Source organism: Nelusetta ayraudi, unplaced genomic scaffold (assembly GCF_046127955.1).
Source record: "Nelusetta ayraudi isolate G7.1 ecotype Tasmania unplaced genomic scaffold, CSIRO-AGI_Nayr_v1 ptg000084l, whole genome shotgun sequence".
NCBI lineage: Eukaryota > Metazoa > Chordata > Actinopteri > Tetraodontiformes > Monacanthidae > Nelusetta > Nelusetta ayraudi.
Window position 1 is genome coordinate 4940001 of NW_027466134.1, and position 13055 is coordinate 4953055.

The 13055-nt window shown below is 42.1% G+C and overlaps 1 protein-coding gene across 1 annotated transcript in view; it reads right to left on the reverse strand.

Annotated features, from left to right (window-relative positions):
- The window catches only part of szt2 (SZT2 subunit of KICSTOR complex), a 50442-nt gene that overhangs the window by 29565 nt on the left and 7822 nt on the right, over positions 1-13055 (reverse strand). Inside the window, exons 13-32 of the mRNA XM_076045703.1 lie at positions 12788-12940; positions 12561-12675; positions 12226-12431; positions 10967-11203; positions 10636-10714; positions 10440-10528; positions 9659-9827; positions 9423-9540; positions 8973-9080; positions 8665-8862; positions 8080-8177; positions 7275-7413; positions 6893-7186; positions 6047-6254; positions 3691-3818; positions 3234-3507; positions 2226-2406; positions 2050-2142; positions 1330-1408; positions 431-736 (exon numbers count right to left, since the gene is read on the reverse strand). Of these exons, the coding sequence (XP_075901818.1) occupies positions 431-736; positions 1330-1408; positions 2050-2142; positions 2226-2406; positions 3234-3507; positions 3691-3818; positions 6047-6254; positions 6893-7186; positions 7275-7413; positions 8080-8177; positions 8665-8862; positions 8973-9080; positions 9423-9540; positions 9659-9827; positions 10440-10528; positions 10636-10714; positions 10967-11203; positions 12226-12431; positions 12561-12675; positions 12788-12940 (3272 nt within the window). The remainder of the gene's footprint in view (positions 1-430; positions 737-1329; positions 1409-2049; positions 2143-2225; positions 2407-3233; positions 3508-3690; positions 3819-6046; positions 6255-6892; positions 7187-7274; positions 7414-8079; positions 8178-8664; positions 8863-8972; positions 9081-9422; positions 9541-9658; positions 9828-10439; positions 10529-10635; positions 10715-10966; positions 11204-12225; positions 12432-12560; positions 12676-12787; positions 12941-13055) is intronic.

The window sequence follows — 13055 nt, forward strand, 5'->3', positions numbered from 1 at the left end:
TATGGCTGTTTATATATTATGTATTTATGTGGCTATTTGGCAATATTTTGGCTCAAATTGAAGGGCAGTTAAAAGGGCGGGAAATTCAAGACGTTTCTTGCAGCTTTTCCATGACCGCTGGAATTGCATCAAACCTAAATATGGCAATAAAAAATGTTGATGGAAAGAAGGCAAACTTGGAAAAACCTCTCCAACATGGCTAAAAGGTTTCGGCACTCATAAGGTTTTTCCAAGTTGAGCCGTTTCCAGCACCAGTTTTCGTTGCCACATTTAGGTTTTGCGCAATTCTATGGGGTGATGGAAACCCAGCAGCGGCACTGTTCTGCCTCGTCTTTCTCGGGATCAATAAAGTTTTTTTTTTCTATTCTACTCTGTTGACGGACTAAAAGGTGCGAGTTCCACCCCAGGGACGGTGGCTGTCAGCACTCACTGAGGCACGTGGGCAGCGTCTGGATGGGCGTTGAACCGTGGCAGCTCTTCATGTTGATGGAACAGGTGACGTGAACAAAGAGCGGAGGCATGTCGGGCTGCGAGCCCTCGCCATCCAGCAAGGAGTCGCCTTCCAGGATGCTGAAGGAGTCCTGGTCCTGGTCCTGGTCCTGGTTGACGGTGTTGGAGTCCGAGGCGGTGGAGTCCTCACCCTCGGTGTGGGAGGCGGTGCCGCCGGGCTGCTCCTCGTACTCCACCACCAGGTCTGTGTCGCTCTCCGTCATCACGCAGGAGTTCAACACTTTCTCTGTGGAATTTTTGAACACAGAAAACAGAAGTGAATTAAACCCTGCGAGGAGAGTCCATCTCATCCCATCCCAGAAAGTTCTGAGGGTCGACATAAAGCAACTGATTGTCAGTGGAACAGTTAGAATACACTCAGGAACAAAAGGAGTATTTCAGAGGATGTAAAGGCGGTCAAAGTGAGGTGGAAAGACGCCAGAACGGTGTCACCTGTTCGTTTCCCCCATACGGAAATACAGGTACTACCCAGAAAATTAGAATATCCTGAAAAGGTTGCAGTATTTCTGCAATTCAACTTAAAAGGTGAATGTGACATATTATATAAAGGAATAATATGCAAATCAATATATTTCAAGTTGTTATTTCTTTGGATTTTGCTGATCAGGTCTTGCAGCTTAAAAAAAAACCCCAAAATAAAACAACTTTTACTTGATATTCAAATTTTTCGGGCAGTTCCTGTATTCACAAAAAAATAATTAAGGGGATCTCGTTCATTTTCTCCACCATATTTGATCTTCACACTCTTGGCTATGTTATCCTAAATTTTCCATGCATTTTTTTTTTTATCACAAAATCTTAATTTTTTTGTGTTCTTACCGTCTTCGCTGGCTTGCTCAGCATCCGACATCAGATCCTCACTGGGCCTCCTGCCCGTCTCACCGTCCTCTGAATCCTCCTGCCAAGACAAACCACAGAGACACTGCATCATGGCAACACAAAACCACACACATTTCATCTACACTAGAATAAAGAGGAAGTGTGATAACTGAGGATGATGAGGGATAAACCTATAAATAGAATAGCGTTGATTGTTATATTGCAATTAACTTAGTATATGGTGTATATTTACAGGGATATTTGTCATATGTACTGCATGTGTATAAATGATGTATTTATATAGAGCATTATATAGAGCATGTGCAGAGTATATGCATATATAATACACTATATCATGTTATATTGTGTAATATTGTTATATTTATACTGATATGTATGTAGTATATCTTAAATGTATTATCATTTGTGTATTTAATTATTTATACAGTGTATATATGTTATATATATATTCATATATTATGTATTTATCTGGATATTTGGCAATATTTTGGCTCAAACTGAAGAACAATTAAAAAGGGGAGGAAGTTTTTTTTACTGCTTCCTACTTCTTTTTCCAACTAAATGCAGTGTTTGTGATGTTTTTGCTTTTTTTTTTTTTTAATTCTGTACATGTTTGAAATCCATTCACTCCTATTCAGAAATGTAAACATGAGGAAGAAGCTACAAGCGTAGAAGTGCAGTAGAATGCAGGCCACTTGCCTCTCTCTTGGATGATGCTGGGCAGTAGAAGAAGTAGTGCGGGTTCGACGGCACAGTCTTGAAGTACTGAGAGATGATGCCCATGAACTTATCCTGCGCAAAGGTTGTTTCCATGAGACCTGGCCGTTGGAGCTCACTGGTTCTTTAGGACAACATTTCATCAACAACAACAATACCTGGATGATTTTGTGCAGGTCGGTATGCGCTCCACATTTGGGTTGCGGGTGAAGCAGAGTGAGAGGAAAGTTGGGCTTCTTGTTCTCCCTTGTGTGGCTGGACTCAGCCAAGGTCAGCGGAGAGGGAGGAGTTGAGGACGTCACTCTGGATTCAGCTTCACTGGCATCAGCCATTTCAAGACTGTTACGAAAAACACAAAGAATTTTTCTTATATTTACATACATACATACATACATACAGGTGCTACCCAGAAAATGAGAATATCCTGAAAAGGTTGCAGTATTTCTGCAATTCAACTTAAAAGGTGAATGTGACATATTATATAAAGGAATAATATGCAAATCAATATATTTCAAGTTTTTATTTCTTTGCATTTTGCTGATCAGGTCTTGCAGCTTAAAAAAAAAACCTTAAATTTTATAATAATTTTTTGAGTTTGTGGGTTTGTGGTTTTAATAAGCTGAAAATCTTAATCAGCAAAGTTACAACAAGGAACTGCTTGAGTTGTCAATTTGCGTGGAATGGCTCAATAAAATGTGTTGCTTTCATCTTTTATGTTAAATTGCCAAAATAAAACAACTTTTACTTGATATTCAAATTTTTCGGGCAGTACCTGTATATATAAATGTACCAAAATATTCCTAAGGAAGCCCGACGCGGACAATCCAGCTGCTTAACAATGTGTTTCGTTATTAGGATGAACGCTCCTGTCTTCAAAATAAACCAACGAAGAAGAAGGTGGACGAGGTCTCCAGATTTGGGTGTGCAGGCCACCGTAGTTCACTGGCAAGCTCAGGACCGGGGAGGGAGAGTGAAAGACGCAATCTAAAATGTGACCGCTTCATGTCGCCGTTTCTTCTTCAAAATCTCCAAATGTGACGCACTGGACCTTTAACAATGACTTACCGTCGCCATTTCATTCAATTATAGGAATTATGTTACATTTCACAAAAGGTCGTATAAGACGCTACGTGAATCCCGTGAGGCGGAGACGGGATGCGTCTTACCTGGACGACGAGACCCGGGCGGCCCTGTCCTCCAGCCGCTCCTCCTCGCTCTCGCCAATGAGGAAGGTGGGGGGGCTGCGGGAGGCTTTCGAACTGCACGCAGCCCAGGCCGGACCTCCCTGGCTGTCCTCCTTGAACACCCTGACGTGTCCGCAGAGAGTTTGCAGAAAGACGGTGACGTCAATCTCCTGCAGAGATTCTTCACAGTAGTCGATGGCCATCAGGACGTCCAGAGAGCTGATGCTGTAGGACTGCTGCAGACTGCGGAAGACGCCTGTTGAAACGCAAAGGCAGTGATGAGGTGCAGCACAAATTGTTTTTAGCCGTCTTTAAAATGACAAACTGCAAAAACATCGCTGCAACTTGAGAATTAAATCAGGACAGACGTTTGGTTGGTTTATTATGCTTTATGGGCTAATGAAGAACCCTTCTCTGAGTCTTCCAGGAGGAGAGTTACCTTTGACGTAGCTCTGGTGGTAGTGCTCCTGCAGCAGGCTACAGTAGTGGGCCAACTCCTTGTGTTTGTGAGGGTGAGCCAGGAGATCTGTCCAAGGGGATGGACTGCTGCGGTCCTGCGACAGAGACCTAGCAGACACAAAACCAAAAAAATAAATCACTGTTAGTTTCAGAGACCGACTGCGATGTCCTTAAAAAAAATAATAAAAAATAAAAATTTAGAGAGAAGATGCCAAAGAAAGCGCTGACAGAGGTCAAACAGGCCAACAGAGAAAAGAGCTTCATTCATTTATTGTTCTGAAAGCATTGTGGGTTCCAAAGATCTGCAGCACACAAACCTACAGAGTAGCAGCAGGAAGCAGCATTTTGGTTGGTGGGTGGGGAGGGTTGACTGGATTAACAGTGTCATGTGTGATGCTTTCTATCCCACTGGAAAAACACACAGGCTTACGATGTCATGAATATATGGCTTCAGGACCTTTGAATGAAACGGAGTTATTATAAAAAATTTAAAAAATTTGTTTGTCCTCCCCCACACTCTGAAAAAAAATAAAATAAAAGTGTGTACCAAGAGGTGCCAGTACTTGTACTTGTAGTTTTATGCAAGTCTGTGTGGTTCTGGGACTTTGCACATCTCTGCATTTATCACTAACTCTCTCTTGCTGAAAAGTGCTGTTCTTTTTTCTTTTTTTCTTCCTTAGAAAAAAAGAAAAGGAAAAAAAAGAGACTTTTCAGTTGCTCTCTTGATTGACACATCATTCAGCTCACTGTGAAACCCCAGGGTGGGGGCCAGGTGTCACCGCATGGCAGGCAGAGATTCTAGAAGGTGCTTTCAGTCTGCTCGTCAGGCACTGCAAGTTTCACCTGGGCAGCTATTTCTGCTTCATCCTGTAAGGGCTCCCGTCTGACTTACTATCAACTATCAACATGACCACCATAACAAACTGGCTTGGCGTTAACAGAACTGCTATCATGGTGTCAGTAAAAAAAAAACAATATGCATGCAGTCGTCTCTGGGCAGCAGGTGATTTGTCATCAGCAAGGCACAGCTACGAACATGCAATAACTGATCATCGCAGCTGGCATGTTGTATCAAGTTGTATTTTTCCAAAGTAAAAAGAATTACAGATAACACTTTGTAATAAGTAGACACCGTTCAACATTAGTTAAGCATTAATAAACACTGAATGTGTCATTTATAAATCATGTTTCTGACATGAATATGCATCAGGATGCAGTTTATAAACAGTTAGAAAATATATTGGAAAATAAATGTGTGACTTTTTTTATAAAACATCGACTAACGCATTGACTAACAATTAAGCATGCTATAAGTGAGCTTATTACTGAAGTGTAAAACATTTATAACTGTGTTTATAAACATCATACCAATGAGTACTGATGTCAGACACATGATTTATGAATGATGCCTTTAGCATTTATTAATGCTTACTAAAGCATTAATAAATGCTTTATTAAGCATTAATAAAGCATTTATTAATGCTTTATTAAATGTACATAGTACATTAAATGCACATAGTACATAGTGTGTACTATTCAGTACACACTGAATAGTGTGTACTTATTATAAAGTGTTACCTAATTACCTTTGTCAAAGTCTGTTGGCCTGGGTTCATACATTTCGCCTTGGAACGCAACAAGCCAACGTGAGAAGGCAATAAAACGTCAGATTGTTTTCAAGAAGGTGCGCAGAGTTTGATGTATGGAAACCACGACCTAGCGGCCATCACATGTGAAGCCACAGAGCGCACTGGCAGCCCCGCAGTTTGAGAGGAAGCAACGAGTCCCCCCCCGCATTGGAAAAAAAAACACAAACACAGGCACGACTTCATCCGAGAAGCATTGAAGGAAAAAAGCTAAGATGAGTTCAGTGTTGCAGCAGGAGACACAGAGAGCAGAGAGGAGTAGTAAAAATAATGCTACCTCAACTTGATCTGCTGATTCATCTCCCAGAAATCAGCATCTTGTGTTCTATTCCCCCCCCCCCGATGAACAGAACCAAAGACACGCGTGTTAATTGGCAGAATTGAACCGAACACAAGCAAAACTGTCGGTGCAACGACTCAAAACATTTGTACGTATGGATTCATTTCACACGGGTTAGTTATTGGGACACATAATGGCGTCGCTGCACCAGGTCAAAGGTCATGGGGGTGTGAAATTAAACCACTTGATGTCGCTGTTTCTTCTTGAAAATCCCCCAAAGATCAGACGTTTAACCCTGGAGGTCCGCTGCACAACCATGAAAGCTCCCAGCATGCATTGTTTTCCACCGTCAATTCATGGCCGCGTCTCTGCCTCACCCTCATGCAAGGCAGCACACGCGGTCAATTTACCTGAGGAAGATGTCACTGGGTTGGCGGCTGGTGTTGGGGTGCACCAGCTGCTCCTTCAGGTGCTCCAGAGAGCAGTTGTAGACATAGACCGGACACCTCAGCTGCGTACCCTCACTGGAACTCTGCTGAGAGACCTGTCGGTTGAAGCTGAGGTGAAAGTCTGCCTTCAGAGGCACCGAGAACTGGACGCCATCTTTTTCTCCTAGATCTGGGGAAAAAAATGGAAGAAAAAAGAGCAGCGGAATCAACACAGGATGCTTCATGGAACTTTTCCTTCTCGTAATTCACGAAATCCTGACCTCGTAATTACGAGATAAGGTGCCGAATGTTTCTTTTTTTTTTTTATCCACTAAATGCAGTGCGCTGCTGTAGTTATATTTCCCGATTGTACAGGTGCTACCCAGAAAATGAGAATATCCTGAACAGGTTGCAGTATTTCTGCAATTCAACTTAAAAGGTGAATGTGACATATTATATAAAGGAATAATATGCAAATCAATATATTTCAAGTTTTTATTTCTTTGCATTTTGCTGATCAGGTCTTGCAGCTTCAACAAAAAAACCCTCAAATTTTATAATAATTTTCTGAGTTTGTGGCTTTGTGGTTTTAATAAGCTGAAAATCTTAATCAGCAAAGTTACAACAAGGAACTGCTTGAGATGTCAATTTGCATGGAACGGCTCAATAAAATGTGTTGCTTTCATCTTTTATGTTAAATCGCCAAAATAAAACAACTTTTACTTGATATTCTCATTTTTCGGGTCGTACCTGTAATTAAAATGATCAGGCCCGAGCAATTAAACCGGTTTTAGGCTGGACTGGTTTGGACAGCAGCGCTCGACTCACCAGATCCTGAGGTGCCAGTGTCCGTCTCTGACACTCTGTTGTCCCAACTGTCCTGCTCCACCGTCAGGGTCTGAGGTGAACGCACAGGGGACCTCGGGGGAAAGAGTCCGCTGCTGGAGCTCCGCTGCAGTTTGCCGGCCAGACTGATTCCCGACTCGGACCTCTCCGGCCCGCTGGTGGAGCCGGACAGAGAGTCGCTCTGAGATTTGTTGCTGGCGGTGAGGGTGTCCTCCTGCGTGCTGACTTGGCTCTGAGGTTCCGTCTCCAGTCCCGACGCCATCAACGTCAACACATCTGAAAAATTTGAAGAGGACGTCGAGGTTTATTTTTTTTGTGTGTCGGAGTTAAAAAAAACAAAAAAACTAGTGTCTTTGAGGTGCACCTGAGAAGGAGGCTGGGAGGAAGGTGAGGAGAATCTGCTGGGAGTTGACATATTTGGCGTAGCACCTCCACTGTGGAACGCAGCAGCTCCGCTCAACCGTCACCGCCTCCTCATCCACCAGGTCGGCGTTGCTAAAACTCTGTTGTAACAAAAGCTTTTGTCATGCAATATATATTCTATACATTACTTCCTGCTTCTACTCCCACTCTGTTTAATCATGACTGTTTTATAATGACTGTAGTGGAGCAGCAGCACGGTAGCAATCACACCGGACCGGGACGTCTTAAGTAGCGTAGCAGTCAAGACGGTACCAACCGAGACCATGACATTATCAAGACCATCCACACAATTGGAGTTCGAGACTGAGTAACGAACATGAAGAATTTTTTTTTGCCCCCCAAGTTTCCATTTTGAGAATAAAGTTGAAATTTCGTGAGTAAAGTCAAAATTTTGTGATTAGAGCCAAAATTTTGAGAACAAAGAAAAAGTCAAAATTTAATGAATGAAGTGGAAATTTTGAGGGGAATTTTTTTTTTTTTTTTTTTTTTCAAAATTTTGAGAATAAAGTGAGCTATTAAAGCTATTATGTCAATGGAAGACAATAAGAGAATCAGTCCAAGGACCGTATATTGTCCCACTATTGTAAAAGAATAAAAACCCGTCCACTCTGCTGGAATGATGAAAAACTTTGCTCTCACCAAACAGTGACAAACACTTCGCCTTTGGTAAATAACAACTTGTAAAAACAAGGACGGAATGAGTCGACCGTCACTATACATTGTGATCATTTTGATGTTGGAATTACCTGTAAAGTGCTGGAGGATCCCATCATGTCTTTACTGCTTCCAGATGTGTGGAATGACATCATGGTGTCCAGCCTGTCTGGAGGCTTGACACACTCCTCTGATGGAACACAAGACACAAGGCTTATTTCTGCCTATCTTGTACCATCCAAAATCTTGAATAATCATGGATAATCCAGAACTTTTATAAAAAGTAAAAAACAAAATGAAGGTCCTGACACAGTGGGAGTGAATTCACAAGGCGAATAATTCACTTAGAAAAAAAACAAAACTTCTTGAAGTCAATGCAGCAGTTTGACGTGTAGTCTTTCATTATTTTACACTTTAAAGTCTTTGGAAATTCCAAAAGAATGACACATTTTGAGTCCATCATCAAGTCCATCCCATAGTTTCACTCCCAACACTGACAAATATCTGTATTTCACATTTGTTCTCGCTGTACTTGAACATAAAGACGTAAAGACGAGTTTGATACTTTTTTTCCGTCTCTGGCTCCCTGCTTGCTATCCTCACACCGAGGGCGGCCGAGCGACAGAATTTCAATGCTCTGCGACCTTGAACCCTGAGCGAGCGGTTGAGTCGCTGACCTTTAAAGAGCGGCAGGGAGAACGGAGCGCCGTGGCCGTCTCGCTCTCGCCCTAAGATGTGGTGCATGAAGGCGCCGTGATCGCTGGTGGCCAGCGGGATCTCCTTGTCGCTGAGCTCCAGCTCCAGGCTGCTGTGGAAGAGGCTGAGCAGGATGTCGTTGGGCAGGCACAGGGAGCCGTGGCCGTGCTCTCGGTTCTCTGCACACCGGGAAAAAAACAAGCCAGGGGACGCAAACACAGTTTTTTCTTGTCCAGGCATTCAATTGCAGAGGTATAATAACTGTATGAACTGCAAGGATGCAAGGTACCTGTACTGAAGGTGAGGAAGAAGAGCTCCACCTGCTGGCACTTTGGAAGCAGCTGAATCAAGTCAAACTGGAAGGGAACCATGTGAATGCTCTCGCCAAAGTCTTCTCCTGTGGACACAAAGGAAAACCGTCCACTTTTCTTTTCGGTCTGGGTGTGCGATTCAAATAATTACAGATCTACAATACATTTAAACATATTTGATGGAATATGAGGCCAAATTATTTTTCCTGAGGTGATCATTTGTTAATCCTCCATTCAATCTTTTGTAGGCGAAAGTGATATTGGAGGCTAATCTGATAAGGACAAAATTTCATCGTGCTCAGCCACAAACATAATTCCAATCTAAAATGGATTTGGGATGACAACAGTGCTGTCAAGCAGTTTTCTTTTTCCACTCCAAAGATCCTAGGATCAAACTGTCCCACTGCACTTCCACTGCGTTCCATCACCTTTCAAATCCTTGGCTTCAGCCGGCAGCGAGAAGACCTGCTCCTTGTTCTGACACAGCTGGCTCAAATATTCAAAAGTCATCATGGTGGACATACAAGCCAGATCCCTGGGGAAAATCTGAAACAACAAGGGAGGGGAACTTTAAAACAACACACGAGTATAAAGGAACCACACAGATTCAGTTTCACGGTGAATGAGTCGCTGGGAGCCGCTGGAATGAGAAGTGCTGCGTTACCGCTTGAGGGATCTCCTGGTACTTGAGGCCCTGCAGGTAGCGGTGTTGCTCCATGCAGTTGGTCACGGTGCCACACTGTGGCTCCACCCAGCACTCTGTCACCAGGTTCAACTCTGTGTCCAGGTCCACGGCCTCCACCTCAGTGTCATTGTCATCGTCGGTAGAGAAGCTAGAGTTCCATCGACGGAAACAGGAGAACATCTCAGTGTCGACGGCAGTTTGCTCTTTCAGTCAGGATGTGTGCGAGGAACTTGAAGAAGTTATACACAGGTGCTACCCAGACAATGAGAATATGCTGAAAAGGTTGCTGTATTTCTGCAATTCAACTTAAAAGGTGAATGTGACATATTATATAAAGGAATAATATGCAAATCAATATATTTCAAGTTTTTTATTTCTTTGCATTTTGCTGATCAGGTCTTGCAGCTTAAAAAAAAAAAAACTCAAATTTTATAATAATTTTCTGAGTTTGTGGGTTTGTGGTTTTAATAAGCTGAAAATCTTAATCAGCAAAGTTACAACAAGGAACTGCTTGAGATGTCAATTTGCGTGGAATGGCTCAATAAAATGTGTTGCTTTCATCTTTTATGTTAAATCGCCAAAATAAAACAACTTTTACTTGATATTCTCATTTTTCGGGTAGTACCTGTAAATAGTAAGTCAGCAACTAAACAGCTGTATTTCATTCATTATTGTCAGTGTTTTCGGAGCCATTTCAATAAAGAGCTGTAAACACTGTATACACCGCATTGCTGATAAATAACATGCTGTGGTTTCTTACCTGTCCTTGGTAGAGGTGGTGTGAGGAGGAAACAGGATGTACTGTACGATACAAGAGTGGCTCTCTCTGTCATTGTCCCCACCGATGCCCTGTGGGTACACATTCAATGTAGTAACAAACCAATCTTGACAAACTGGAGTAAAGATGAAGATGCCCGATGGTGCAGAGAAGACACAAAAAGTTGTTTTTTTTTCACCTTCATTGGCAGCTCGATCACCATGCTGACGATCCCCTCCCCGCTGGCAGCAAAGTGAAAGCCTTCATATTGACGGATCCTGCACACACCCAGAGGGTTTTCAGTCAAATTCACATTAAAGCAGTTTATGCTTTTCACACCATTCAATGGAAACACCTGCAAATCGCAATTGCACTTTGTCGAAATTTTAGAAATATTACTTTTATTTTGCGAAAAAAACTATCCTGGAAACGCAGCCAATGTGTACGATGTATTTTCTTTAAAAATATAGCTTTTTTCTTAAAAAGCATGACATCTGATTTGAATACGCAAAGCAGTGACTGAAACTCACTCGGACAGCATGGACAGGATGTGAGCGACGGCGTGCAGTGCAACCGTCAGCCCCTGGCTGCTCTGCACAGCCCACACCCAGCGCCGGTGCAGGAAGTAGCGAGAGAGGGAGGCCAACGTGGAGGAGGCCGTCCGATTGGCCGCCACGCTCAGGGGTCCCGAGGTGTTGGACGGTTGGGGGAAGTTTTCCATGTTGAAAATGAAGGGAGTCCTGAAGTCCAGCGGGAGCTTGTCATACCTGCGACGCACACATCCACACGTTTCAAAGACTAGAGAGCCTGCGCTGGTCTGATGACCCAGGTCCGAGTCAGGAGTCAGTCATGGTTTTCATTTAGCAATATGCATATGTATATATATACATATATACACATATGTATATATATATATATATATATACATATATATATATATATATACATATATATACATATATATATATATATATATATATATATATATACATATATATACATATATATATATATATATATATATATATATATACATATATACACATATGTATATATATATATACATATATATATATATATATATATATATATACATATATACACATATACACATATACACATATATATATATACATATATATATATATATATATATATATATATATATATATATATATATATATATATATATATATATATATATATATATATATATACACACATATGTATATATATATATATATATATACACATACATACATACATACATATATATATATTTGTATATATATATATATATATGTATATATATACATATATATACACATACATACATACATACATATATATATATATTTGTATATATATATATATATATGTATATATATACATATGCATATACAAATATGCATATGCATATTTATACATACATACATACATACATATATAGATATACACACACACACACACATATGTATACATGGAATATACATAGAGCAAGGGTCTATTTAAAGGTTAAGTGTGTCACATTGCACATTGCAGCGTCTTTCACTCTCCCTCCCCTCCTGAGCTTGCCAGTGAGCTATTGTGGCCAAACCTGGGTACCTCGTCCTCCTTCTTCTTCATCGGTTCATTTGACACTAATTACAAAACGTACTGTCAGGCAGCTGGAGTGTCCACACCAGGCTTCCATTAGAAACATGGCGGCGCAAGACGGCAGCTAACTGGGAGAAAGACCCTCGATCTATGCATAATCTGACGCAGTTGGACCGGTCCCAGTTCTACTGACCTGATGAGCAGCTTCTCCAGGGGCTTGTTGAGCACCACCACACACGGCCTGTCAGACATGGCAGGCTTCAGAGCAGGAATGGAGGGAGATTTGGATGGCGACGGCTGGCCCACGACTTTCCTCTTGGTTTTTGGGGTGGCTTCTTTGTTCTGAACCCGATGAGGGAAGCGAAGTTTGAGGATCTGCTCGCGTAGCTCATCCACAATCTGAATGGTGATAACAACACAGCACGAACAACAGTTATCGTTCCATGAAGTGTCTGCGGTTGATGACCCCTTCACCCCAATGGGTTTCTTCAGAAAGGTATTAGGGTGCATTGAGTTTAGTTTCAGCACCTTGTTTCTAACGTGGGCTGGTGTCCCAATGGGGAAGCCCAAGCGGAGAACCATGCAGGGGGTCTTGGAGATCAACCGGACCAGGTAGAAGGATGCTGGAGGCTGATCGGAGGAGCTGCAGACACAGGACGAATCCAAATGCACCTCGTTCAATTACACAAAACACAGGCGATGCTCAATGTTTTCCCATAAACACATAAATAGCAGTATTCCTAATATTGTCTTACCTGTATATCAGTTTGACATATGAGTAGCCCTCCACAAGCACGAAGCTGCTCCAGTCCCTCAGCAGCGAGGTGAGGGCAGAGTGGGAGATGCGGCACTGGATGGTGCTGTAGCGCCCATTATTCCCAGGGGTGTGCAGGTGTTTGGGGATGGGCCTGCAGGGAGACACACGAGGGTCAGAGGGCAAGATCCAGGAGAGAACACAGAACCAGGAAGTAGTGTTGTAGTCAAGACCGAGCCAACCCAAACCAATGCTGTGTCTCAATTCAG